Raw genomic sequence first — 27,949 nt, forward strand, 5'->3', positions numbered from 1 at the left:
TTCCCGAAAATGATTTACGCAGCTTCTATCCAATCGGATCGTTTATAATAAAAAAAAAAGAATTACATTTATTTTTTATTTTTTTCTTATTAACTCGGTTCAAGCCGTAGATCAGTAATACTGATTGTTTTCCTTTTAATTAAGAAAAACATGGTGATAGATGAGGACACAGGACACCAATGACCTACTTGTGAGACGAACAAAACTCATTTAGTAGTCGAGCGCATTGTTACGTTTTGGTTCTAAGACGTTTATGTAAGGCGTCTGTATGTGATAGAATCATTTCAGCAAAAATGTACAAATCATATGACCCATTTTTTTTACAAGTTTCGAATACATGTTGTAGATATATCTTTATAAGGAAATAGCACATTATCGTTCCACTTATTACCAAACATTGTCCGAATATTTGTGGAAACTACTATTCTATTTAAACTTTACAAAGCTTTACGTTTTCCATTTATATCTAATAATTTCTGATATATAATTTCTATTTTGTCTATTGATATAACATGTTTATTCTCTATAACTGCATTGTGTTGTATCATACCACAATGCATCTTTAAAGGTTTTACTGTCTTAGTTATTTATAAAATATGTAAATAGTGAGTTAAGGGGAAAACACGCTATTGTTTAACGTGCCTCCGTCTGAGAAGAAGACAAGCTGTAAGCGTTCAAACCCAGCCCTATTGAGTTGGGCATTATGCCGAAGCTCTACTGGTCCCTATTACTGATAATGTATGGTACGAAGGTCGTGCTTGAGAGGAGACAGACAGCCACTATGAGGCAGAATTGCGGGGGTGAGGAATATGACTATGTAATAATTGATTATGCTTGTCGTTTAGCGCTAGCCCCCAGTGCAAGCCAACAATTTGGAAGCATGCAAAGGTTCGTCCGAAAGGCGATGAGCGCACTGGCGCACTGTCCCCGTCTCAAAGGGCCACTGCGAGAGGGTCAGTATGTCAAGTGATTCTATCTGGGGCCAATTGGTCTTAATTAACGGAGATATATATATGGTATGGACATGTATGCACTACCTTTCATCACACAAACGAAACTTGTTCGACCGAAGGTTTAAAGAAACTTCCATGAGGCCTTGTTCTGATCGGACTTTCAGCTGCGGGTAAGTCTTACGTAGTTTTAATTTGTATACTTATTGACAAATATATTAAATGATTGGTTTTAACAAAAAAAAAATTAAATCTAAAGAAAGGGAAATAACTGACATATAAATTGCTATTATAAGCTATATTTGGCATCCTAACGCTTTCTTACAGTCCAATGAAATTCATTATTGGTCTGTTTAATTAGCTATATGTCCAGGGCACGTTCGGGCTACAACCAAGCAGGCGCTCGCCCACTTTATATACATGCTTAGTTTAAGCTTGTGGCAGCTTAAAAGGTCAGCATTGTTTCAAATACGATTGTCATAGTTAGATGATATGATAACAAAATCAAGTAGTTAATTGAATACATCTCCACGCAATTTAAATCACGTGCATATTTCCTACGACATGCTAAGGAATCATCGAAAGTATCCCTATGGCGACGATTCAACAAAGATGAGTATCGACATGCTAATCAGCCTATAGTATTAACTACTCGTCTTACCTGGTATTAAATTAATATCCTATTATCTACAGCACGTTCGTATGAACTTTCCAAATGTTAGTCGTCATAAGCCTTTTTTATACAAACGCGGACGATTTTCTGACGGTATTTCCCATCTAGATAGGTGTTGCACCAGATGATAATACAGAGATACAAACACCAAGTAGCCTAGAATGCAGACATGTCAAGACTCTTTAATATAAAACCTAGCTAATTGGCGGAAGGTATTGTCAGACATGCTCTACTAGGATGGGCGAAGAAAGCACACCGAAGAAATAAATCGGAACTGTCTCCTCATTATATACGGTTTTATTGTTCCTTGGAGTGAATATGCTGTAATTATTTTACAATATGTTTTGTCATATTATTTCCTTATTTATACTGAAATATAAGTCAAAGAGTTGATATACTGGCACTGCAGACAAAAAAAATAATCCCTAACCAGTGAGTATTTTAAGCCCGATTGGACAATATGTTGGAGTAGATTTTAATCATGTTGAATGTGAACTGTAAATATTTATTTTATTTTATTTTCAATTGCGAAAATATCTAGTTTTCTAGTAACTGTGTGATAAAAAAAAGTCAACTCAAGGATGGTAAACCATTGAACTATTGCATTTGCAATGACGCCATCCTCGTGAAGTTGCTTCGTGAGGTATCTGGCACGATCTAAATTTTAACAGGAACGCAGGTACGGTAATTAACATCATTAGTATTTGTGTGAAACAATTAACTTTAATATGTAATGAATTTTTTGGGGTACGCAAACAAGTATTTAAATATAGAGTCTAATATATCTGTACTTTCAGGTACAAACATTCTTAATAAAGAGTATAAGAAAAGTACTGTTTTTAGGAACTTCACTATTTTCATGTATTGGTGTAGTACAGTTTTTAGGAACTACACTGTTTTCATGTATTGGTGTAGTACAGTTTCTAGGAACTACACTGTTTTTAGTATTGGTGTAGTACAGTTTCTAGGAACTACACTGTTTTCATGTATTGTTGTAGTACAGTTACTAGGAACTACACTGTTTTCATGTATTGGTGTATTACAGTTTCTAGGAACTACACTAATGTCATTTATTGGTGTAATTCAGTTTCTAGGAATTGCAATGATGTCATGTTTTGGTGTAGTACAGTTTCTAGGAACTAAACTGATGTCATGTATTGGTGTAGCACAGTTTCTAGGAACTGCAATGATGTCATGTATTGGTAAAATACAGTTTCTAGGAACTTAACTGATGTCATGTATTGGTGTAGTCCAGTTTCTAGGAACTACACTATTTTAATGACTGATGTAGTACAGTTTCTAGGAACTACACTGATGTCATGTATTGATGTAGTACAGTTTCTAGGAATTGCAATGATGTCATGTATTGGTAAAATACAGTTTCTAGGAACTACACTGTTTTTAGTATTGGTGTAGTACAATTTCTAGGAACTACACTGTTTTCATGTATTGTTGTAGAACAGTTTCTAGGACTAAACTGATGTCATGTATTGGTGTAGTACAGTTTCTAGGAACTACACTATTTTAATGACTGATGTAGTACAGTTTCTAGGAACTACACTGATATCATGTATTGGTGTAGTACAGTTTCTAGGAATTGCAATGATGTCATGTATTGGTGTAGTACAGTTTCTAGGGATTGCAATGATGTCATGTATTGGTAAAATACAGTTTCTAGGAACTTAACTGTTTTTAGTATTGGTGAAGTACAATTTCTAGGAACTACACTGTTTTCATGTATTGGTGTAGAACAGTTTCTAGGACTAAACTGATGTCATGTATTGGTGTATTACAGTTTCTAGGAACTACACTATTTTAATGACTGATGTAGTACAGTTTCTAGGAACTACACTGATGTCATGTATTGGTGTAGTACAGTTTCTAGGAATTGCAATGATGTCATGCATTGGTGTAGTACAGTTTCTAGGAATTGCAATGATGTCATGTTTTGGTAAAATACAGTTTCTAGGAACTTAACTGTTTTTAGTATTGGTGAAGTACAATTTCTAGGAACTACACTGTTTTCATGTATTGGTGTAGAACAGTTTCTAGGACTAAACTGATGTCATGTATTGGTGTAGTACAGTTTCTAGGAACTACACTATTTTAATGACTGATGTAGTACAGTTTCTAGGAACTACACTGATGTCATGAATTGGTGTAGTACAGATTCTAGGAATTGCAATGATGTCATGTATTGGTAAAATACAGTTTCTAGGAACTTAACTGTTTTTAGTATTGGTGAAGTACAATTTCTAGGAACTACACTGTTTTCATGTATTGGTGTAGAACAGTTTCTAGGACTAAACTGATGTCATGTATTGGTGTATTACAGTTTCTAGGAACTACACTATTTTAATGACTGATGTAGTACAGTTTACAGGAACTACACTGTTGTCATGTATTAGTTTAAATATGCGTTACTTAGTTACTGTCCAAGTTCATTTCTGATTACATGCATTGGTGTAATCTATAGTCACCAAGAACTATATTAATGTTATGCTGTAAACAGGCATATTTTAGCAAACGTTTTGCACGCTTTTAAAAAAATTTCAGGTCAACAGTTTATCAACTCACTCATTGATTTAAATTCGAAAATGTGCTGAAATAGGAGTGCGCTATGATAAGTGCACATACAGTATACTTGTGTACTATATAAGTCACTTTATGAAACAATACTGATGACATGTATTAGAGATATTCATGTCATGCATACGTGTCCTGCATACGTGTCCTTCATACTTGCAATTCGTCTGACATGGGAACAATAATGATGACATGTTTAAGTGAAAGATAGACTAATATACTACAGGATCGATTCTGACGTCATATATAAGAAGTGTGAGATATGTAATATATTATAGTTTAGCATGCGTGGTTTACCTACTTTAGCTCGTGGTACAAAAAGGATAGATAATGGAAGATCATCGATGTCTGGATCTGACGCGATGAAACCTTATATTGGTTATTGGATTTCGATTTCAACCTTCAACCTATTTTCGTTTAATTACTGTCCAAAACGTGCTGCTCTAGTTTCCTAACCTTTTTTCGTATCAAAAGCGTTTTTTCTCTGAATATTAAAATATCATTTAGCTGCACCAGCATTAATCAAGATAAAATAGACCGTATGATGAGATATAAAAAGAGAATAATGACGAATCTGTAATTCTTTACTGACTAGCAAAACAATGAGGCGTCTGCAGGATTTAAACTGGTTCACTTATTAGGCGATGTTATGACCGGACTGCCATTGATTTAGTGGTAGTATGCATTGTCACAGTCATTCATGTAAACGTGGGTCTATCGCCTAGCTGGTCGCCTACGAGCTCTCTCACTACACTGATGAAGAAAACATGCATGTGAAGGAATATTTCTGTTAAAACGGTTGTCCGATATCCTTCTCATAAAAGAACAACATTCAACAAAACAACGCTGTTTTGCTTATACTGAAGAAAACGACAAACAGATTTTGAGATCTTTCAAAAGTACAAGGAGCAAAAAAGACGAGGTGGTACGGAATGATAAGCATCTTTGCTTTGTCGACTACGGCTGACATGTAAATCAAGTTTCGTGGATTTTTGCTTTAGAATGAAATGAAATTTCCTTTAAGAATTATATGACAGATGAGGTTTTATGGAGTACATAGAAGCATATTTGACTTTCCGTACGTTAATCATATTACACCGGATTTGCATATTTCGACTCATAAAAATTTATGCATGATAGAGAAATAAAATTGAAAATAAATTTGAAAATAGACAAAGACAAATCCTAACTTGATAACAAAAATAGGATATGGTATTTTAAACATTATTATTATAGAATTATGTATTAGAGAAAATATTTATATAATAAGAGGGGATATAATAATCATAAAACGACAGAAAAGATAATAGTAATAATACAAAAGAGGAGATAATAATAATATTGCAACAGGGGAGATACTATTTATAGATAACAGGGGAGATAATAATCAAACAACGACAAAAAAGATAATACTCATAATGCAACAGGCAAGATAATAATGATAAAAATAGTCAACATACAACAGAGGAGATAATAATAATATTACAACAGGGGAGATACTATTTATAAATAACAGGGGAGATAATAATAATATTACAACAGGGGAGATAATAATGATAAAACAACAGAAAAAATAACAGTCATAATACAACAGGTGAGATAATAAATGTAATACAACAGAAAAAATAATAATAATTAAACAACAGAGGAGAAAACACTGATAAAACAACAGGAAATATAATAATCATTATACAACAGGGGAGATAATAAATGTAATACACATTTGGAGAGATCATTAGATATCCAACAGAGGAGGGGGGTGGGGGTAATCATAATATTACGTTTGAGATGATAATCATAATGCAGCGCGAAAGAAGCAATTATAATCAGTATAAAATGGAGAATATTTCTACATGCCTTCTTAATCAAGCCCGCTTCCTCTTATTAAGTAGTCATTTTCATATTCCTTTACGAAATATCTGACCTGCGAAAAAAATTACTTCCTTTTAAATGCAAAATCTTGTCATCCAATAATAATAAGTTAAATTACATATTTGTACACATAAGATACATTTTGAAAATATGATCACCGTTCAACTTTTCTTTACTTCATTGTAATTTAATGAGGTGAGCATTAGCAGGTCTTAATCAAATTGAGAAAAGGTAAAAAGTGATCAGGTAAAGGGTATGCAAATACCTTCCCAGTTATCTTCAGGGTATTTATAAAGCATTTATGTTTTGATAATTATTCAAATAAACCTTCATAAGCATGGACCAGAGATATTAAAACATAGAATTGATAAGCATTATGTACATTAACATAGTTTTGTTAAGAAAATACTTTTGGAAATCCGTTTCACTAGAAACTCGGATTAGAAGCAAAAGATGATGAACTCGAATGTTTTATGTATAATAACGTTCTTCTTATTAATGTGTAACAAAATGGTACATATTAGAAACAGAAAAACAGGAATTAATTATATGCCAATTATATGAGACCAGATTCAAATCTAGCATACATAGTTATGGCATACAAAAAGAAAAAGGACAAACGTTTAAACAAAAGTTAATTAAGAAAAATGATGACGTTTCCAGATGCTTAATATGTTTATTATATCTGTTCGAAATTCATATTCTATTGATAGCACTACGTTAACAAGAAGCATATAATAAAAAGTCTGATTTTTAATGATGTAAGCGTAGTGATTCATACATTTAGTTTTTTAGTTGATTCTGATTAAAATATCGGTGTTTACGAAAAACGTTCTTTATGTCGTTTAAATATTTATCTTCCTCCTGGTATTTCTATATTTAGAATATTTAGATTTATAAGTATTTGTTATTCTTTATTATTCTTTTTGCATTCTAGTTCTTTTACGTATTTAGCGTTTGACAGCTTTATTCTTTGCGTATATTTACGTGCTCTGGTGGAATAAATGCATTTACTGCATTTAGCGTTATTGTCGTGAGAAACAACACTTTAGCATTATACATTGAATGGAAGATATATATACTGATAAAACTGCTTTTATGTTCTCTGCGTGTTTTTTTTTTTAATAGAACCAAATCTTTCTTTAATATTATTTAACACGTATCTTAGGACGTCAATAATTGCAAAATAAAATGGTTACATTCATATTTTTTAATTGCATAACCAAGTAAAAAACATTTATCGTATTATTTACTGAAATAGGGTCGAGTGGAGAAGATGAATAAGCTATTGTCTTTGTTGATTCAGTTAATACATTATTTATATCAAATACATTAAATATAAGGAAAATACTTCTTATGAAATCTGTTGATCCTTTTTTATAATGTTCTTTATCTGTCATGTTTCCCTTTTGACCTCGACTCCTTTTATACAGATTTACTGCAAAACTATTATAAATGCCATTTTACCGAAACGTGTACATTTGTAACACATAAAACAATATGTACAATACAATGTATATAGCAAAGGTAATTCATAGTATTTGATGCACCAATTTACTCGATTGCTCTAGAAAACTATAGAACTCCATAGCTATCGTGGATTTTCTTATCCTTTATAAGAGCTATCAAAATATGACACTGTAAGTGTTATTGTACATTATATATGCCTCAATGATCACATTTTCTTAAAGAAAAAAAAAATAAGAAAAAAATATATGTTCCTGCTGTAAAACGATTGGAATGATTAGATTATTTTAAAAAGCAGACTATGTACATACTGTAGTGGCTAACAAATTAATCCGTACAAACTTACGATGAACATTTGGCATGTTGAACTTCTAAAAGTATGTTGTGAGTTCTGTCAACTTTTTCACGGTACATTGTATTTCCTGTCCACATCAATTCTCTCTGTGGCATTTGTAATCTTGTGAATTCCAAATTATTTCAGTGGGGTTTTATAGTGACAACACCATGCTCTTGGTCATAAATATGTGTTATTGGTAAACATCTCGTCTAAAGAAATTGTCGATTGGGTTTGAAACTACAATGAACGACGTTGTCAAGACATTAACCAAACTCTTTCCGTAAGCACCTTACATAACGGTTTGTAGAGATAGTCTTGTTAGAATCTGAGTTAGCCTGTACCACTAAATGCATACTATGGAGGTCAGATGCATATTCCAATCTGAATAAGATGCTTAACCCATTTTAATATCAATAAAGGTTATCCGCTTCCGTTTCTATTCCCTAGAGTAGTCAACGACTTGATCGATCAGACTTTTGAGTAGAACTAAATTATTTTGAGGTTAGGGTAAAGCTGTCTTTAAAATCATCCCAGAATTATTCAATGAATGAATGAAATTTTAGGACTAGTATACGAAAAACTGGAAAATAAAAGTTAAAGCATGTTAATGCATTTTTCGTAACACACAGACTATATTTTGTGTTTACACAGCCATTTTACCGTTTTGAAACGACATAAAATTTAATTTCTTACAACACTTTATTCTTATTTACATGATGTTTAGTATTTTTTGAAGTTACATACACAAACAAATTACTAAACGTAACGTTAATCTACACGTTGACACTTAAACATTACTCATATACCTTCTGTTCTACCACAAAAAGTGCGAGACAGTGAATAATACGATTCGTGTCGACTTTGCGTTTCTATTTTGTCGTTTTTGGTTGACGCTTTCGTTTATATCAATTCTAATTTGCCGTTGTGGGTTGTCGCTATTGTATATATTTTTCTTTTCTTTCATTTTTGTTTTTTCGTTTTTGTATTGTATACATTGCCTTTTGTTATTGTTGTAGGATGACGCAGTAGATATTGTTTGTTTCAGCCTACGTATGGCCGACAGCAGATAACTCGGTTAAAGGACAAGAGAAGTATACCGAAAGTAATACAATAAGTTAATAACCTGGCATTATAAAATCTAAAGATCATGCTCTCTGTATAAAATATATATACTTAAATAGTTCTTTCCTAGTTACATGAACTTAAATCAAAGCAAGAGGAGTGGCGACCGTAACATTATAACACACACTTAAACTACAAATTATCAATGAATTCACTGCAGTTGGTGTTTTTTTCAATATATAAATGTGGCGTTTTCGGAGAAAGACGAATAACAGAAATTCAAGACAGGTGTTGGTTTGTTAGAAAATGGTATGATTCTCAGAAAGATTTTAAAGAGTGAGGTTAATGGGATTTATTGGAATGTTGTGAGATTGCAAACGAGCATTGCGAAACAAAACACAGCTTTATCTATGATTGAAATTGTAATATTCGGAACAGGCTCTTAAATACTGAATCAACTTTGGCATGTCAATACCGTAGGTCTGGGAAGCAGAGACGTTGCCATCAAATATTGAAAAGATCACGATTGTAGAATCAATATCGTGACGCTAATCCTACAATAGTTAGCCGTCCCTGTCGATTAATCGCTGATGTAAAAAAAGTGTATAGTGTCCTCAGTGTCAGGTTCATGAGGGTATATACGAAATGTTGTCAATAATATATTTCTTGTTGTTTAAAGGCAATACAATCTATATATACTAATGTGAATTGATGGACTTACCTCGGTTTTTGTTACCAGTCCTAATACACGTTTCAATAAATACAGCCTTAGATAATACAAAAAATAAAAAAAAAAATAAAAAATGGCTTGCTAAATTGTCGGACCGATATGTTGGTTTGATATTTACTTTCTTGTTATTGAATATTTACATGCTAATGATTTTTTAATAAAATCACCGAGAAATGTGTGTGCAATGTACTTGATATTGGTTAGTTCAACCGGTATAATAATATAATATACTAGTATACATATAGTATCGGTAATGACATTTTTTACACTGTATAAACGGGTCATCAAGAGTGCATGTATTCTTTCAATGTTATTGCAAACAGGTCATCTCTGTCGGTGAATTAGAAACATAATATAAAAGATGAACCTATCAATGGGAGAATACAGCTACAGTTTTATTACAACGACAATAGCAAACATCACTCAGGAGAATTAACAATGACGAAGTTTTAAGGCGCGGAGACAGATGAGGTTGTCATCTTTGTGTTGTGAAGATCACCGTCAGCTACAGGGGTACACGTAGTGCGTTACCTTTGTGATAGGGACTACACTTCCCTCATTAGTGACAAACCCAGAAGCTAGATTCAAATATATAAACATCAGTGTAGGCTTGTACACTCCCTCTGCTCACCGTCTATAGTATCTTACCTTAGATTGGATGCTTAGAAGTCTGTCCCATTCAGGGACAAAATAAATAACACAATTAAATTATGCTGCTATTGGTGAGATGTCTGTTCCTATTTCATTTTGATAAAAATGGTGTTTTGGTAAATCGCACACAACTTCCCGTAGGTGGATTTTTTTTATTGATAGTAAGCATTCCGTTGCTTAGCCTAATATACAACACACTGTGGTACACAAGTCATCACCTACCTCTATATCAGTATCCGAGAGCTTATATAGGCTTTGCCTGATGCCCTATCCCTTTGCATATTTTTTGCAATAAAATTTGTTGAAATGAAATCCCAGAAATTTGTTAACCTTTCTGATTCGGTTTTGATGCATAACCCAATATTTATTATCAGTTTAAGAGCCAAACATTGAAAAAGCGTGGATATTTCCTTAAGATTTTTTTTTGTTTTTGTTAGCTAAACACATTCTTAGCGTAAAACTGGCATTAGGTTCTTCGCTCGATGCTTTATTAATGTAATCATGTAGCTGAAACATCCTCTGACATGGTTTACATCAAATGCTAGGTTGAAAATAAATTTTCTATTGTAGCAAAACAAAAGTATAAATGGTGTAAATGGCATGTGTCCCTTTTTGCTGTAACTCCACAAATGCCTACGAACACTGTTAATATGGATTTTTATTCTTTTGTGTTTTAGCACCACTAATGATTATTAAATGAACGAATGGCAAAATGGTGCAGTATTTGTATTTAAAAAAAAAATCATATTAAATAGGTTTACTAAGGGTTTTTCACTCTTATGATGTATTACTTTGAATATTTTTTATGATACGCACAAAACGTTGATGTTCATAAAAGATTGCTTCTAAAGCAAAGGCCGATCTTGAGAAATTTACAACAAGGCAAGGATCGTCAACCATTTTTATAATTAGGGCGTTTTGGCGCGTGCCTGAACACGATGTCACCCAATCAGTCAGACGAAATATTTCTTTCGGTTATTTTAAATTCGTATGCAACATAATGTTATGAAACCTAATGTAATTGATTATGTATCGATACTTTTTAATACTCTCAGTCATTTGTAATGCCTGCATGTTTAGTCAAATTAAATGTTTTCCCTATTTTGATTTAAAACTACTTTTGTTCTCAGTTTTTCACGAAGTGTAGGGAGGCAAGTCCCAATCAATCATTCCGTTGGGGGGGAGGGAGGGAGGGGGGGGGAAATAACCAAGCAACATTTCATAGGGACAAGAAATCAAAATGACCCGGTCTTGTATAATAGGAAGATGGGGGACGGTTCATAACCTATCAAACCTTGGTTAACACTTTAAGGAAGTTTTCAAATTATATCCTAATTTTATGTTATTTTTAGTTTAACTTTGAATGTTTTTGGTTTCTTCACAAAACCAAGAAGATGCCTAATAGAAATGGGTCTGACCAAGCGTAAAACAGAGTTATTTTTGTGTCTAAATTATAGAGATGAATATTTGTCATTTCTGTAAAGTAATTTCAGCCTCATCTGACTTTCTTTCTACATGAAGGTATTCACAACAGACTCGCTTAAAGGAAACTGGCCTCGATTTGACAGCCCTTGAAATGGGAGTCAATGTTTAATAATACTACATACTATCCACAAAATGTGTTTTTCTTAATTTGTTTATAGGTAAAATCGTCTTGAAGCTTGTTAAATACAGAAATTATACAATCTAGATAAAAAAAGAATAAATTTGATTTTTTTTTTTTATCATAGTTAACTCTTTTTTGCATTTTACTAAAATGAAGTACATAACATTTCACAAATGGTTTATAAAATATTATTAATGTTATGATACATATATAAAGATGCAGAAAAACGACCGAAGAGCCCCAAGATGGGCGAAAGCGCTAGCGAATTATATTCTTCGTGTTTTATTTTATATATAAAGATGCAGATAAATACAAACAACATGCTCAATACCAAGTCTATTGGTTATTAATATTGGAAAGAAAACCATATATTTGGTTAATATATATTGGAAAATTAAAAACAAATTACTCTTTAGAACATTGCAAGTTGATGTGCAAAAAATACGAATAGTTACATTTTAATTAAGTATGAAAACTTTTTTGACATTGTAGATTTTAAGCAAATTGTTAAAACGTTGGGGCGTCAGCGATATCACAATTGACAATACTCATTGTTTTCACTGCTCTCTGATTGGTCGGTTTAGAGTGAAATGTTGAGTGCTTAAGACAAAAAATGTCGAATTCAATGTAAAATATAAAATTTCGCTTGTTAGATGTGTAACAATCGCATTACCTGAATATCTAAGACAGAACAAAAAGTTAGAGAATAGAAATGACATTTTGACTTCCGTTGTTTTGTTTCAGATAGATCCAAATCCGCCTGTTTGCTGCCTTACCTACAGATAGACAATCTGACTCGTCGCAATCCCAGATGCGAAAAATTTGAAAAAAGCGTCCAGAAAACGTCGAACACGAGCAGCCACTTTGGTAACCTAAAGATACGTTGCTATGCTCTACACGTGTGCCTATTCACATATACACTACATTGTCTACGTGTGGCTTTCGTTCTACCTGCACGTGGTGGTGTTGTCAGCGGGGGTTGGGGATACCGTCCGGCGGCGTTTCTCCAATGTCAGTGCCAGCAAGGAGCTAAAGCAATATGATATGCAAAGTTTATCAAACGTCTTTCAGTTACATGAATTGCCTAAGAAAAGCACTCACGAATGGACAAGCGAGTTTTTCAGGAGGACAAAATCCAGTAAGAGATTACAGTTGCTCAGTGCGTTGGAGTCGAACGTTTTATTCGACGTCACCAAAAAACGAAGTCCTCCGCGCCAACAGCGTGTGTTTGTCTACGGGCATGACGACAGGTTAGCGATCGACCCTTCCCGGGTAAAGCATTATCCATACTTTAACATTGTGCGACTTTTAGGCGGGGGCGTCGGCTGTACGGGAACACTTCTCACACCGACCTACGTCCTCACGGCCGCTCACTGTGTCCACGACGGTGACAATTTCAAACCCAAACTTGGGATGCTCAAGGTTTTCATACCACACAGTCACGGCGACCTGGTACGTTTTATCAGTAACATTAGCGTGCCCTCACAGTGGGGTAAGGCTGGGGCTAGTGCTAAACGGGCGAAGTTTGACTATGCGGTCTTACACCTTAATCTAGCTGTGTATGGTCGCCATGATTTCATGCCTCTGCATGTTCCGAGTCAAAGACTCATAAATGAGGACCTATACTTCCTCGGGTTTCACTACGACACGGCATCCATGTCCAAAACCAAGTGTTCGGAATCGCTGAAGCACCTGATGTACGGAAATAACGTTTTATTGAGTCAGTGTGATTCTAGTGTTGGCAATTCTGGGGCTACGCTCTTCTACGAGAACCCGCGTACACGTGAGAGGAAGATCATTGGTTTGGTGTCCAACACAGCCGACTTAAGTTGGAGAAAGTCAAATCGCTGGTATCGTGTTACCTACATCACTTTGCTTACCACAGACAAGGTCAAGGACATTTGTGACATGGTGTTTCCGGAAGGAAAGGATTACAATGTCTGTCCTCCTTACACGTATCAGAAGTACTCACGTGATTCCATCGTGTGGTAGTTGCATGACGTTTTGTTTTATAGTGGTCGAGGCTGCTCCTGGCCGAAATAGTACAATGCATCTACAATGGAAGTGTCAGTACTTCATTAATAGCAATTTTAGCAGTCTTTGCTCGGGTCTTGTTATTATATCATTAGAAAGAAGTAGTCAAATTTGCTTCACATATTGTTAACATTTACTTTATATGATATTGACAATGATGTCCAAGTGTATCAGGAAATACAACTGCGCTAACTTTAATCAGGATTAAGAGAATGACTGGTGATTGCACTCACTCAAATAGGAACTATCAACAGAACGATCCAATTATCATCTATTTCAGTATGTGTAAAATCGTAGCGCTCGAAATCATGAAAACAACATTAAAGTATACAGCTAACTTGATTTGTTCGATTGGCTTTTTCAAAAGAAATAAGCAACATATGAGCGTAAATTATTGTGGAATATATCATTAACGATGGCCGCTTCATTTTCATTTTACCAAGAAGCTGCGCACATTTGCAGTCAGATTCCCTGTCAAGAAAGTCATACAAAAATATCCAAGATAAGCCGCACATGGCTCACTTAAATGGAAAAGATTTTGGAAGGGCGTTGCACTTACATAGTGATTGGAAAATAGTACGAAAATATTACAGGTATATTTGTCCAATAATGCAAAAATCAATGAAAACCGTCGTTACATCGTCTAAATTCCTGTTGTAGACTAATTATTATTTTGACAAGTAAACAAAATCTGAAGATAACAGTTATTCGAAACCTTTGCCAAGCATAAAATAACTTTGTTATTACAGGTTACGCGTTACAATAACACACCCGAATATAACCTTTCAGGTATACTGATCGACAGCAGACACTCGTTTTGTCATTAGAAAATAGTGTATTTGGACATCTTTTTACGTTACGCTTTCCTAAAATCGCCAAGTATAGTTTTGACGCGTCTTGCAATCATTTACGTGACTGCTGCGATGGTCCCCCAACTAACAGGCTAACCAGAGCGCGACCTCGACAACATACACATCTTAATGAGGTATCGCCACAGCGTTTGTGTTACGATAAGCACTACTCCGGGAGATCTTTCTCTAGCATAGCTGCTGTGATAGATACTGCAATCTGATTTCATTTAATCACTGCTACGATAGACCTTGTACTCAGAGAGGTCTTTCTGTAGCTGCTTTGATAGACACTGTAGCCAGACCGGTTTTACCGTATTGTAGCGTAGCTGCTACCGAAGACACTATTCAAAGAAGCATTTCTGTATCGTAGCTGTTTTGATATCCACTGCATTCAGACCGGTTTTACCGTATTGTAGCTGTAGCGACAGTCACAGTATTCAGAGAAGTCTTAACATAGCGTAGCTGTAACGACAGACACTGTTTTACGAAAGGTCTCACCATAGCTTAGCTGTAACGACAGACACTGTATTAAGAAAGGTCTCACCATAGCGTAGCTGTAGCGACAGACACAGTATTCAGAGAAGTCTTAACATAGCGTAGCTGTAACGACAGACACTGTATTAAGAGAGGTCTCACCATAGCGTAGCTGTAGCGACAGACACAGTATTCAGAGGAGTCTTAACATAGCGTAGCTGTAACGAAGATAATGTATTCATAGAAGTCTTAACATAGCGTAGCTGCTTCGATTGACAATCTTTTTAGAGAAGCATTTCTGTATCGCAACTGCTTTAATAGACACTGCACTCAGAGAGGTCTTACCATAGCGTAGCTGCTGAGATAGACACTTTATTCAGAGAAGTATTTCTGTATTGTAATAATAATAATAATAATAATAATAATAATAATAATAATAATTCGAGGTTCTTATATACCGCTTTATCACAAACTAGTTCGTAGGGCGTCTCAAAGCGGTTCACAAATTAGTATCCGTGGTTATAGGGCCTTTGCAAACAGCCGCCAATATCTTTCTCACTCCATGGGGAGCATGCATACGGTGCTGCCGTGACGTGACTCGAACCCGCAACCCTTCGGTCAGGAGCCCGGTGTCCTACCACTAGACTACCGAGCCTCCTAAATTGTAGCTGCTTTGCTAGACGCTGTTCTCAGAGAGGTCTTACCATAGCGTAGCTGCTGAGATAGACACTTTATTCAGACAAGTATTTCTATAGCGTAGAGTGGATACCCGAAATGGAACAGTACCCAAAATGGAAAACTTTTGATATTTATGACGCAGCAATGTTTATTTTGTAAGAAAATATAATGGTATGTATTCTCTATCAAAATTTAGATAGTTTTATGCATTTTGAACAAAATCATCTGCCTACCTCTTAAACATTGCTCATAAACTCGATTGAAATGTTTCAAAAATTAAATGAAAAAAATCTCGGGAAATAAACATGGAAAATTATATGTTCAAACGAGTATTTTAAGGAATAAATGAGTAAAGTATGTCAGAAATGTTCAACACTTTTCTGTAAATGATGTCAGTCATGTTCATAAACTGACTTATATGATTAGATGAAGTGTTCCATTTTGGGTACTCGACCAGCCTAAAATTCCAGGTGAATCTTACGCACTTTAATAAGCTCTATAGATTGACACAGGTCCTGTTGATACCCAATAAAAACATAATATGAAGGCTAAATTGTTTCATTACAGTAAAAAAAAAAATTGGTTTTCAGAAACTTTAATTGAAATATTGATATTTTTCTTTAAGTGTTCCATTTTAGGTACCCTCACCCTAGCTGCTGTGATAGACATTGTACTCAGAGGGGTCTTACCATAGCGTAGCTGCTACGTCAGACACTCTATTCAGAGAAGTATTTCTGTATCGTAGCAGTTATGATAGATACTGCACTCAGAGAGGTCTCAGCGTAGCTGCTTTGATAGACATACTACCCACAGTGCTGGCACGATTGTCAACACTACGGATGTTTACTGGTGCACTATACTGCTCCATTGATTTGCTCCTCCCACGCTCACGCTTCGCGCGCGGTCGTCAATACCCGGCAGGTAATAATCCGTACTTTAGTGTGGAATCTCCTGTCGACAGGAAGGAAATGACACCAGGTACGATTTATCTGTAATTTAAGAAAATGATAAGGAACCTATAATGAGCGTGAAATGACGCATGTAGCTCTTTCTGTATAAGCATGGTAACAGTCAACCTCATTGATCGCCATATCTCAGCTCATAACGACAATTGCAAAATCACGCACGTATTGGATCAGGAAAACATAGTTAGATTTGGAAATCAAACTCGTTCATCCAATTAGTGTCTGTGTTGCCGACGATAATTTATTTATCAAACCGATTAGCAACAAGGCGTTACCGTTTACACAGTCTGCATAAGGTCAGTGACAAAAGGCCTGATGTTTATAAAACTGAAGTAAATATATCTATTCTTAAATGTCCCATATTTGCTGCAACGTCATTAAGATTTGAATGAACCTGATTATTGTACAGCTGTCACGTGTCTGCTGCATCCTCTGTAAGAATTGAACAAACATTGATATTATAAGTTCTAGTAGCTGTTGTCATGGTGTTTCCTTTATTGTTGTTTGCTACCAAAATTTGCACCGTATGTTGGCTGTTGTTTAAATGCCTCCGGTAAATCTCGCTCATCTTGAATTCAGACCATTGTAACTAAACATGAATGACCATAGATGTACATGGGCAAAAATCATCGACAATTGGAACGATCAACCAAATGATGAAAGAAAAAAGATTTACTGCGTACAATAGAAACAAAACAATTTCCTTGTTGATTGGTTGAGAGGAAAATTTGTCTCATTAAATGAAAACATCCGATTTTCAGGATGTGTCTCACCCATCTCCGATTCGCCTCCTTGGAGGTTTCTGATTTTCTTTTGCCATTGAATAAAGTTTAAGATGATGTCTATCCACCTTCTATTTAGATAACTATCGTGGGACTACGAAAACCTCTGTTTATCCCATTTGTGTATTTGAATGCTGCCCATGTCTTCGATCACATCAGCAGCACTTATTAAACAGTTTCAAACTGGTTGAAGATGGAATATTGCTTCCCAAAACTGTCTCATAATAATATTATTAATAATAATATACAGCATTTGATATAGCTAACATAAGCCACTCTAAAGCGCTTTACAGTACATAGATATACAATTAATGCAATTAGCATATCGTTAAACAATACTATTTTGAGGATTTTACAGGAGCTGCCTTATCAAGCGCTTACTACAAGTCCTATGCCACCTGGTTGATATCTCCTTATGCGTGTATGTCTGCGTGTAAGTTGGAGATGTAATGTGTTGAGGATAATGGACGGTTATGGTGCCTTTGCAATCCTGATCCTGACGCCCCGTTTTGTTTCCTATGTCGTGCTCAAAATGCTTTACAAGTGATTGAACTTTCTGACATGTTATATGCCTTGGTTCTAAGAAATAGGTGTTTCTTGAATGACATTCAGTCTTCAACACTTAATACTTTCAGAGTCAAAAGCTAGTTCCTTGGTTGCGGTTATGGTGAATATCATGTTGGTGTGTGTAGAGTAATGCAGGGTCATATCCTCCAACTTCTGTGTAAAAAGTTCATGTGATTCCCTGTTTATGTACAATGCTATTTCCACCATCCAATATATGACCTACGACTACTTCAAAAATTGAAAACAGGCCTGCATTATGGTTGTTTATCTTCTCGCGAATGCTACAGTATCTCGGAACCTTTATATAGTTGCTCTATACACCAAGTCAAATGATTTCCTGACTTCAATTAAACCGATGTAGAGTAGTGCCCTCAATTCCAGGAACTGATGATGATGCGAAGCGTTGCTTATTGGTCGGTACAAGATCACTCTGCCCGGAATCCAGTTTACTCCTACCTCGACATGGGATCAACAGCTGACTAGATCCATATAGATATTATTTACTTCGGATCCTGTTCGGAAGAGACAGAAAATGGATACTTTTAGAAACCTAACAATGTAGTCTGTTATCCTATCCGTAGGCACCTTTTCGTTTGTTCTAGATATCCTGTACAAAATATATCATGATTTCCGCGCTATATTTGCTACCAACGCCTCTGTTAGGATGTTATCGGGTTCAGGTTCCTTGCCATACTTCATCTTCTAAACTGCGTGGTTAATATCTGCTTTGGTGATGGGTTCTTTGTTGATAAAGAGATCCTTCTGTTTTCTACAGTGAGTTTATTTAAGGATAGATGTGCTTGCGAGAATACTACTAAAGATAGTTTTCCACATCTCCAACTTGGGGGCAGGTCCGCTCAGGAGATGTAACCCTTCTTCTTCTTGACTAGGTTAGGTGTGTTGGTTTGCGCCAAGCTTGTTACCAATGATGAAGAGGATTCTCATTAACACACACACACACACACACACACACACACACACACCTCGTTTATGAGAGACTTAGGTTTGGTCGATCAGATTCTCTATTTTTGAATTTGGTGTCTAGCCAGAAAAATACTGTAAGCTTAATTGCAATAAAATATATCGCATTAACACCAGTGTCAAATTACCCAAATGATTATTGAGCGCTGAAGCTACATCTAATATTCTAGTTGTTTTGTATTCGGCGGTTATCATTATTTAGCGCGAGAGAGATGAAATATTACAAACAATACCCGTGATACTCAATGGGAAGTGCTCGGACGTCGGCAGAAATGCAGTATTGCGTTTTCTTCATCGTTTTGGAACAGCACGTCCGCCAATGTAATGCGAGGCAACAAAAACATGATATCATGACGTTGGGTCTTTATATTTACCGACAATTTTTGATATTTGATGTTGAAGATGTGTTATGACTTCCTGTTCTTTTTTGTTTAAACATCAAGCCAGACAATCGGAAGAAAAATCATGACGGAAATGTTACCTGAACATTGTTTTCATATATCTACCGTACAGTGTGTGTACAATGCATATATATGAAACATAGAAACACAGGTTACAAAGCTTGGAATTCGCTACCACCGGCAATAAATTGACTACCCGAGAAATATCAACAGTTCTGACCGTTATACCATCGCATCCTCCTAAAAAATGGTGTTTAAAATGTTACAACGGTTAAAAATAATCTTGCTAAGATCCTAGTGACAAATCGTCTACAAATCTTACGAGCACTACGAGCAGTTTATATATTTAAACTTCGTCTCAACATACTTTTGTGTTATGATACGTTGTATTCATAATTAACGAAGGAGGACAAGTGTTTGATTCGTACCCTGACCGACTTGCCAGGGCCCAGAAATAGCGCTCTCAGACATATCCAACAAATAGTCGGCTCTCTGATCAGTAAGACATCACGGTCACCTAAAAGGAAGTTTTGAAGCCGTGCACTAGGTTTTTTCTTCTTATTTTTTGCGACCTATAATCGGTCAATGAAACGAATTTACATCATTTGTGATTCTGAGTGAAGATTTTGCCTAACAAATCCATACGATATCTTCCAAGTTTACAATCAGAAATCAGTGAATATTTCCTTCTTAATCATAATACTGAAATTTCTTTAAGATATGTTTTGATCTCAGAAAAGCAATTCGGATTCTTTTGCAACCTGTTTATAATTTTGTTCTAAAAATCCTAAATTTTCACCTTATTTTGCTGTTTAAGGGTAAATATAAAAATAAATTAAGGGATTAAAAGAAAAAACTCTTTTCTAAAACAACCATCAAATGGGGGTTATTATGCCTCTTCTTTTGAAATATCCTTTTTTGTGCTATCTTTTACGTTTTGCAAATCTAAAATCAACATTGCTTCAGTTGACCTAGATACGAAATACAATACCAGTATTGTACAATTTGTCCCTCTGTTGCATCCTGGTTTGAAACATCTAAATATTTCACAGAAAAAATATGACAACATTCTATAAACAACGAAAGAGCTATATAATGACACTTTTAATCATTAACCTAATGTCAAATTAGTAAAAGTTTCGAACTGCACAGAGTTCAAAAGTATTCCTATTTATGATATTCTAACAGGTTACTGAAATTGGTCATATGCATATTTGTTTTCCAAAATTATTTTTTTTCAATTAAAGTGTATATACACAAACAAATGCGTGTTCACGTACTCGACAAAGGAAATCAGTTCCACGCTACGCTTGTTTCCATTTGCAATGAGGGAAGGTTTTTATTCTGCTTCGTTTGTTTGAAATTAACACAAGCACGCGCGTGTGTTATATCGTTAAATAACACATGACACCAATGACAAGTGTCGTAACATAGCAGACGTTTGACACACTTAACTCTGAATTATAGTCTAGGGCAGTCATTCCAGCTACAGACCATTCCTTACTCTAGAAATCCAGGTCGTCAGAAAAAAAGTGTTTTGGTGTGACATATTTAACCCCTATGACCTTCGCCCTAGCCCGCATGCAACAAGCCAAAATATGATTTATTCATGCATCATGGTTCATTAGCAGAAGTCGGTCGTCGAGGTAGTTTATTTGGACAGTCTTGATAGGCTTCACACTAGTAAACTTCATGTAAAATACATTGTTCTTAAACCTTTAAGAAAAAATTGCTTAAAGAACAATATCCCAGGGCCGGTGTACAGGTAAGCATATTTGCTTCTTCGTCCCGAGCGAGTGTTAATTTGGTTATTGGGTTTGAATCTCAATTATTTTCAAGTTATGACCAATAGAATTAGTCTTCAGGGGCACTACAAGATCCTTGACCCAATCTTGTTAGTCTGAATGTATTTGTTGTCTCCTCGTGCCTAGTGTCAACTGTTGTTATGACGAAGGGAGACCAAACAGCTTTAAAAGATTGCCCTTTTGATGTATGGAACAAGGACATTTGACGGACGACGACCGCTGCGTCCTGGCATAAATCCTTCTTACCCGGTGGTCTAAACAAGATGAAGTGGTTTTCATGCGCGGACGTCAAACTACTTTTTTTTCAATCATTCTAATACAGGAAAAGAATTGCATACTAAAAGAGACACTCACCTACTTTCGACTTCGATTTGTGTGGTATTCATGTCTTTTCTTCTGTAGTGTTGACCAATCTGTTCCTGGCGTTTGTGTACCTCGACTCCTCTTTTGTTTTCTTCTGTATTGTTGTCACATCTGTTCCTGGCGTTGTTGTAACTCGGCTCCTCTTGTCTTCTCTTCTGTATTGTTGCCCCATCGGTTCTTGGCGTTGATGTCCCTCGACTCCTCTTGTTTTTTCTTCTGTATTGTTGCCCATTGTACCTCGGCTCTTCTTGTCTTTTCCTTCTGTATTTTTGTCCCATCTGTTCTTGGCGGTGTTGTACCTCGGCTCCCCTTGTCTTTTCTTCTTTATTGTTGCCCCATCTGATCTTGGCGTTATTGTACATCGGCTCATCTTGTCTTCACTTCTGAGTTGTTGCCCCATCTGTTCCTGGCGTTGGTGTACTTTGGCTCCTCTTGTCTTTTCTCCTGTATTTTTGTCACATCTGTTCTTCGCTTTGTTGTAACTCGGCTCCTCTGGTCTTCTCTTCTGTATTTTTGCCCCATCAGTTCTTGGCGTTGGTGTACCTCGGCTTCTCTTGTCTTTTCTTCTGGATTGTTGGCACATCTGTTCTTGGCGGTATTGTACCTCGGCTCCTCTTTTCTTTTCTTCTGTATTTTTGTCACATCAGTTCTTGGCGTTGGTGTACCTCGGCTTCTCTTGTCTTTTCTTCTTTATTTTTGTCACATCTGTTCTTGGCGTTGATGTTCCTCGTCTCCTCTTGTTTTCTCTTCTGGATTGTTGCCCCATCTGTTCCTGGCGTGATTGTCCCTCGGCTCCTCTTGTCGTTTCGTCGGTGTTGTTGCCCATCTGGTCTTAGGGTTGTTGTACCTCGGCTCGTCTTGTCTTCCCTTCTGTGTTGTTGCCCATCTGGTCTTAGGGTTGTTGTACCTCGGCACCTCTTGGCTTTTCTTCTGTATTTTTGTCTCATCTGTTCTTGGCGTTATGGTACCTCGGCTCCTCTTTTCTTTTCTTCTGTATTTTTGCCACATCTGTTCTTGGCGGTATTGTACCTCGGCTCCCCTTGTCTTTTCTTCTTTATTGTTGCCCCATCTGTTCCTGGCGTTGTTGTAGCTCGGCTCCTCTTGTCTTTCCTTCTGTATTGTTGCCCATTGTACCTCGGCTCTTCTTCTCTTCACTTCTGTGTTGTTCCCCCATCTGTTCTTGGCGGTATTGTACCTCGGCTCCTCTTGGCTTTTCTTCTGTATTTTTGCCACATCTGTTCTTGGCGTTGTTGGACCTCGAGTCCTCTTTCTTTTTCTTCTGTATTTTTGCCACATCTGTTCTTGGCGTTGTTGTTCCTCGAGTCCTCTTTCTTTTTCTTCTGTATTTTTGCCACATCTGTTCTTGGCGTTATTATACTTCGGCTCTTCTTGTCTTTTCCTTCTGTATTTTTGTCCCATCTGTTCCTGGCGTTGTTGTAGCTCGGCTCCTCTTGTCTTTACTTCTGTATTTTTGTCACATCAGTTCTTGGCGTTGTTGTTCCTCGGCTCTTCTTGTCTTCACTTCTGTATTGTTGCCCATTGTACCTCGGCTCTTCTAGTCTTCACTTCTGTGTTGCTGCCCCATCTGTTTTTGTCGTTGTTGTACCTCGGCTCCTCTTTTCTTTTCTTCTGTATTTTTGTCTCATCTGTTCTTGGCGTTATTTTTCCTCGGCTCCTCTTTTCTTTTCTTCTGTATTTTTGCCACATCTGTTCTTGGCGTTGATGTTCCTCGACTCCTCTTGTGTTCTCTTCTGTATTGTTTCCCCAACTGTTCTTGGCGTTATTATACTTCGGCTCTTCTTGTCTTTTCCTTCTGTATTTTTGTCCCATCTGTTCTTGGCGGTATTGTACCTCGGCTCCTCTTTTCTTTTCTTCTGTATTTTTGTCTCATCTGTTCTTGGCGTTATTATACTTCGGCTCTTCTTGTCTTCTCTTCTGTATTGTTTCCCCAACTGTTCTTGGCGTTATTATACTTCGGCTCTTCTTGTCTTTTCCTTCTGTATTTTTGTCCCATCTGTTCTTGGCGTGATTGTACCTCGGCTCCTCGTGTCTTTTCTTCTGTATTGTTGCCCCATCAGCTCTTGGCGTTGATGTACCTCGTCTCCTCTTGTTTTCTCTTCTGGATTGTTGCCCCATCTGTTTTTGCCGTTGTTGTAACTCGGCTCCTCTGGTCTTCTCTTCTGTATTGTTGCCCCATCTGTTCTTGGGGTTGTTGTACCTCGACTCCTCTTGTCTTTTCTTCTGTATTGTTGCCCCATCAGTTCTTGGCGTTGATGTACCTCGACTCCTCTTGTTTTCTCTTCTGTATTGTTGCCCCATCTGTTCTTGGCGTTATTGTACCTCGGCTCCTCTTGTCTTTTCTTCTGTGTTGTTGCCCATCTGGTCTTAGGGTTGTTGTACCTCGGCACCTCTTGTCTTTTCTTCTGTATTGTTGCCCCATCAGTTCTTGGCGTTGATGTACCTCGACTCCTCTTGTTTTCTCTTCTGTGTTGTTGCCCCATCAGTTCTTGGCGTTGATGTACCTCGGCTCCTCTTGTCTTTTCTTCTTTATTGTTGCCCCATCAGTTCCTTGCGTTGGTGTACCTCGGCTTTTTTTTGTCTCTTCTTCTTTATTGTTGCCCCATCTGTTCTTGGTGTTGTTGTACCTCGGCTCTTCTTGTCTTTTCCTTCTGTATTTTTGTCCCATCTGTTCCTGGCGTTGGTGTACTTTGGCTCCTCTTGTCTTTTCTTCTGCATTTTTGTCCCGTCCGTTCCTAGCGTTGTTGTTACTAGGCTCCTCTTGTCTTTTCTTCTTTATTGTTGCCCCGTCTGTTCTTGGCGTTGTTGTACCTCGGTTCCTCTTGTCTTTTCTTCTGTATTGTTGCCCCATATGCTCTTGGCATTGATGTACCTTGGCTCCTCTTGTCTTTTCTTATTGACTTTGGTTTTCTATGTTGACCTTTTGCATTGACGTTGTGGGGAGGAAAATAGCCCACTGATTGTCGGTGGTAAGAGGCGACTAATGTTGTGGGTCCTCCAGAACTTGAGGTTTTTTTCTGCTTGAGGCACATAGAGGAAACAAAATTGCCTCCATCGCAAAAACAAATGAATTTAAAGGATGTGTTTTGTTCACGTCCTTTTTCTTTCTGTTCGGCGCTGTCCCCGTAAGCGCCCATTTTCCTTTGAAATTAGCTGTTGCGATGCCCAAGACAAACATTTGTAGGGTATGGCAGGACGACTGCCACTTATATTTCGACTATTTCCTTACACAATTTTCCATTTCGCATACATTTATTATCAAATGGAACTGGACGGGCCACTACCGACCAGTCCAAAAACAAGGTATCTTAGCAGTAAAAAGCATACAAAGGGTGTCTTACCCTTCCCAATCTAATAGATACACCTTGTTGGAATGCGGAATTGAATTCTGATTGAATATTTGTCTTTATTGTTTACTTTCTTCTTGGACACGAGAAAATGTAACCCACGAAAAATACATAAGCTTTGATGATGTTTGTTCTCGGTTACAAAATATATCGCTAGAAGACGGTGAGAAGGAAGGCGTTTACTATAAAAACGTCGCAAAACTCTCACTTAAAATCTACACCACCTCCACACATGCCCAACCCTACACATAGTTTCTATATGAGATAGGGATTCTTAGGATGCATTAAACGTTTGAACATCGCATCAATTATAGCAAAAAGGCTGTCATGTGGAGCCTTCATTCAGGACAAGTCTGTCACAAAATCTACAGTCAGAGGATACGATCATCAGAGTCAGGGCATATTGATTACACTGGTCCGGAGTTAATCTGAGTTTCAGGCAGTCTTTGACTGACAGTAATGGGGACTGAAGTTAATGGGTGACCTGCCATAGCACAGTTTAGCGCACGATCACGATCTCACACGACGGCACGCGATGGGGCTTGTCCCGTGATTCCGATATATCAATAAAGTGACGGGAAGTCAAATGATCATGAGAGATTAAACAAGAAATGCTCTTCTATGAAGAATTCGGGTTACCCAAGAGAAAAAAGGAAAGCGTATTATTGGGGTTTTGATGGGTCAGGAATAGTATCAAATATACACAAGTATCTTATTTACTCGCGACGCAAGGGACAATATACAATATAACAAATTTGCTCAGCAAAAGAAACAAAGAATGTTATGTCATACGTTCTTGATCTGATCGCTGTAGTCACTGAAAGAAAAGGCAATGGAATGTTTTCATAGTAATGCTCAACACCAGTCACCAGAAAAGCACCAGGCACAAATATCATAATACGAATCCCTCCTGCTGTGGTAGGACAATGATAATAATGTATTATTCAATCCAATACCTGGAGTCATAAGTTTAGATAGTTTGCTCCTAATATCATTCGACGTGAAATGTTATTAGCGTTTTCTATACGGGTAAAATTTGGCATCAAGAACGTCATTACCAAGCAGTATTGCGGTTTAATGTTCAAAATGTGACTCTTGTACATAAAAGAGTACTCTTTCGAGACTAGTAATTGTTTTTGTTTTCCATATATCATCCAATCCGTAATTAGTTTATCACAAGGGTTCAAGAATTCATGATTCTAACAATGTTTCAATCTTTATATAAAGACAGTTCAATTAAAAAAAAGAATAAAACATGCCATTCTATAGGCAGTTTGCTGCTTTAAGAAAGAAGAATTCTGGTAATTTCAAGGGCGCAGGTGTTAGGCAGGAAATAATTATAGATTATATGTTGTTCGTATAGGTTATAGACCAAGGCTGCAGCCCCCCTCCCCAAAACATATATTGCTAGAAAATACAGCTTTGAGTGGGGGCTTATAGACTGATGGTAGCTATACAGTTTGTATTTATTGACAGGTGGTAGCTATATGGACAGTTTGTATCTTTATATGAAGTTTGTATCTATAGACAGGTGACAGCTATAAGTTTAAACATTTTGTTAAAGACGTCAATGACCCTGACTGACCCCAAAACGTCATAAAATGACGTCACGAACAATAGCGTGACCTCGAAAGGTCACTATAAAATATTCCAGCACCGCCTGAAATGCGGATATCTCGGTCTTGTATGCAATATATATATATATATTTATAGGAGGCACGGTAGGACGCCGGGCTCGTGACCGAAGGGTTGCGGGTTCGCGCCACGGCACGGCAATGTGTTGTATCTTTAAGCAAGATACTTTACTTCGCTTGTTTCAGTCTACTCAGCTGTAAATGAGTACGTGGTTGGACAGTGCTAGAATCGTTGAATGCTAGCTGTTAGCGCCGAAATGGCAGCTCAGGCTGTATGCTCCCCAGGGAGTTGAGAAAGGTATTGGCTGGTTGCAAAGGCCCTATAACCACGGATAATAATTTTTGAACCGCTTTGAGACGGCCTACGAACTAGGTTGTGATAAAGCGGTATATAAGAACCTCCAATTATTATTTTATGGTTCAGGGATATAGCAAGTTTCTGGTGTCCGTAGACGATGCCTATTTCTCTTCGCCTCGGGAAATAGGCATGGTCCCGGGACACCAGAAACTTGCTATATCCCTTAACCCCATACTTTAACTGTATAATTACGTTTGTATCTATAGAATGGTTGTACCTATCCTGACAGATGGTAGCTATATCGACAGTTTGTATCTATAGACAGGTGGTAGCTAAATGGACAGTTTGTATCTATAGACAGGTGGTAGCTATATGGACAGTTTGTATCTATAGACAGGTGGTAGCTATATATACAGTGTGTATCTATAGACAGGTGGTAGATATATAGACAGGTGGAAGCTATGTGGATAGTTTGTATCTATAGACAGGTGGTAGCTATATAGACAGATAGTAGCTATGTGGATAGTTTGTATCTATAGACAGGTGGTAGCTATATGGACAGTTTGTATATATAGACAGATAGTAGCTATATTGACAGTTTTTATCTATAGACAGGTGCTAGCTCTATAGACAGTGTGTATATATAGACAGTTTTGTATATATAGACAGGAGGTTACTATATGGACAGTTTGTATCTATAGACAGGTAGTAGCTATATGGACAGTTTGTATCTATAGACAGGTGCTAGCTCTATAGACAGTGTGTATATATAGACAGTTTTGTATATATAGACAGGAGGTTACTATATGGACAGTTT

General features: G+C 36.7%; 2 protein-coding genes across 2 annotated transcripts; one reads left to right on the top strand and one right to left on the bottom strand.

Moving 5' to 3' along the window:
- The first annotated feature begins 866 nt into the window (after positions 1 to 866).
- Positions 867 to 14,480, top strand: LOC110442131 (serine protease 23-like). The gene is made up of 2 exons (XM_021485595.1): positions 867 to 1,123; positions 12,679 to 14,480. Exon 2 carries the CDS (start codon positions 12,823 to 12,825, stop codon positions 13,924 to 13,926), a length of 1,104 nt encoding a protein of 367 aa, XP_021341270.1. The 5' UTR covers positions 867 to 1,123; positions 12,679 to 12,822; the 3' UTR covers positions 13,927 to 14,480.
- A 9,322-nt stretch (positions 14,481 to 23,802) lies between these two features.
- On the bottom strand, positions 23,803 to 24,336 carry LOC110442125. The gene has a single exon (XM_021485585.1). The coding sequence runs from the start codon at positions 24,334 to 24,336 to the stop codon at positions 23,803 to 23,805; it is 534 nt and encodes a 177-aa protein (XP_021341260.1).
- Positions 24,337 to 27,949: the final 3,613 nt, after the last annotated feature.

Source organism: Mizuhopecten yessoensis, unplaced genomic scaffold (genome assembly GCF_002113885.1).
Source record: "Mizuhopecten yessoensis strain PY_sf001 unplaced genomic scaffold, ASM211388v2 scaffold716215, whole genome shotgun sequence".
Lineage (NCBI taxonomy): Eukaryota > Metazoa > Mollusca > Bivalvia > Pectinida > Pectinidae > Mizuhopecten > Mizuhopecten yessoensis.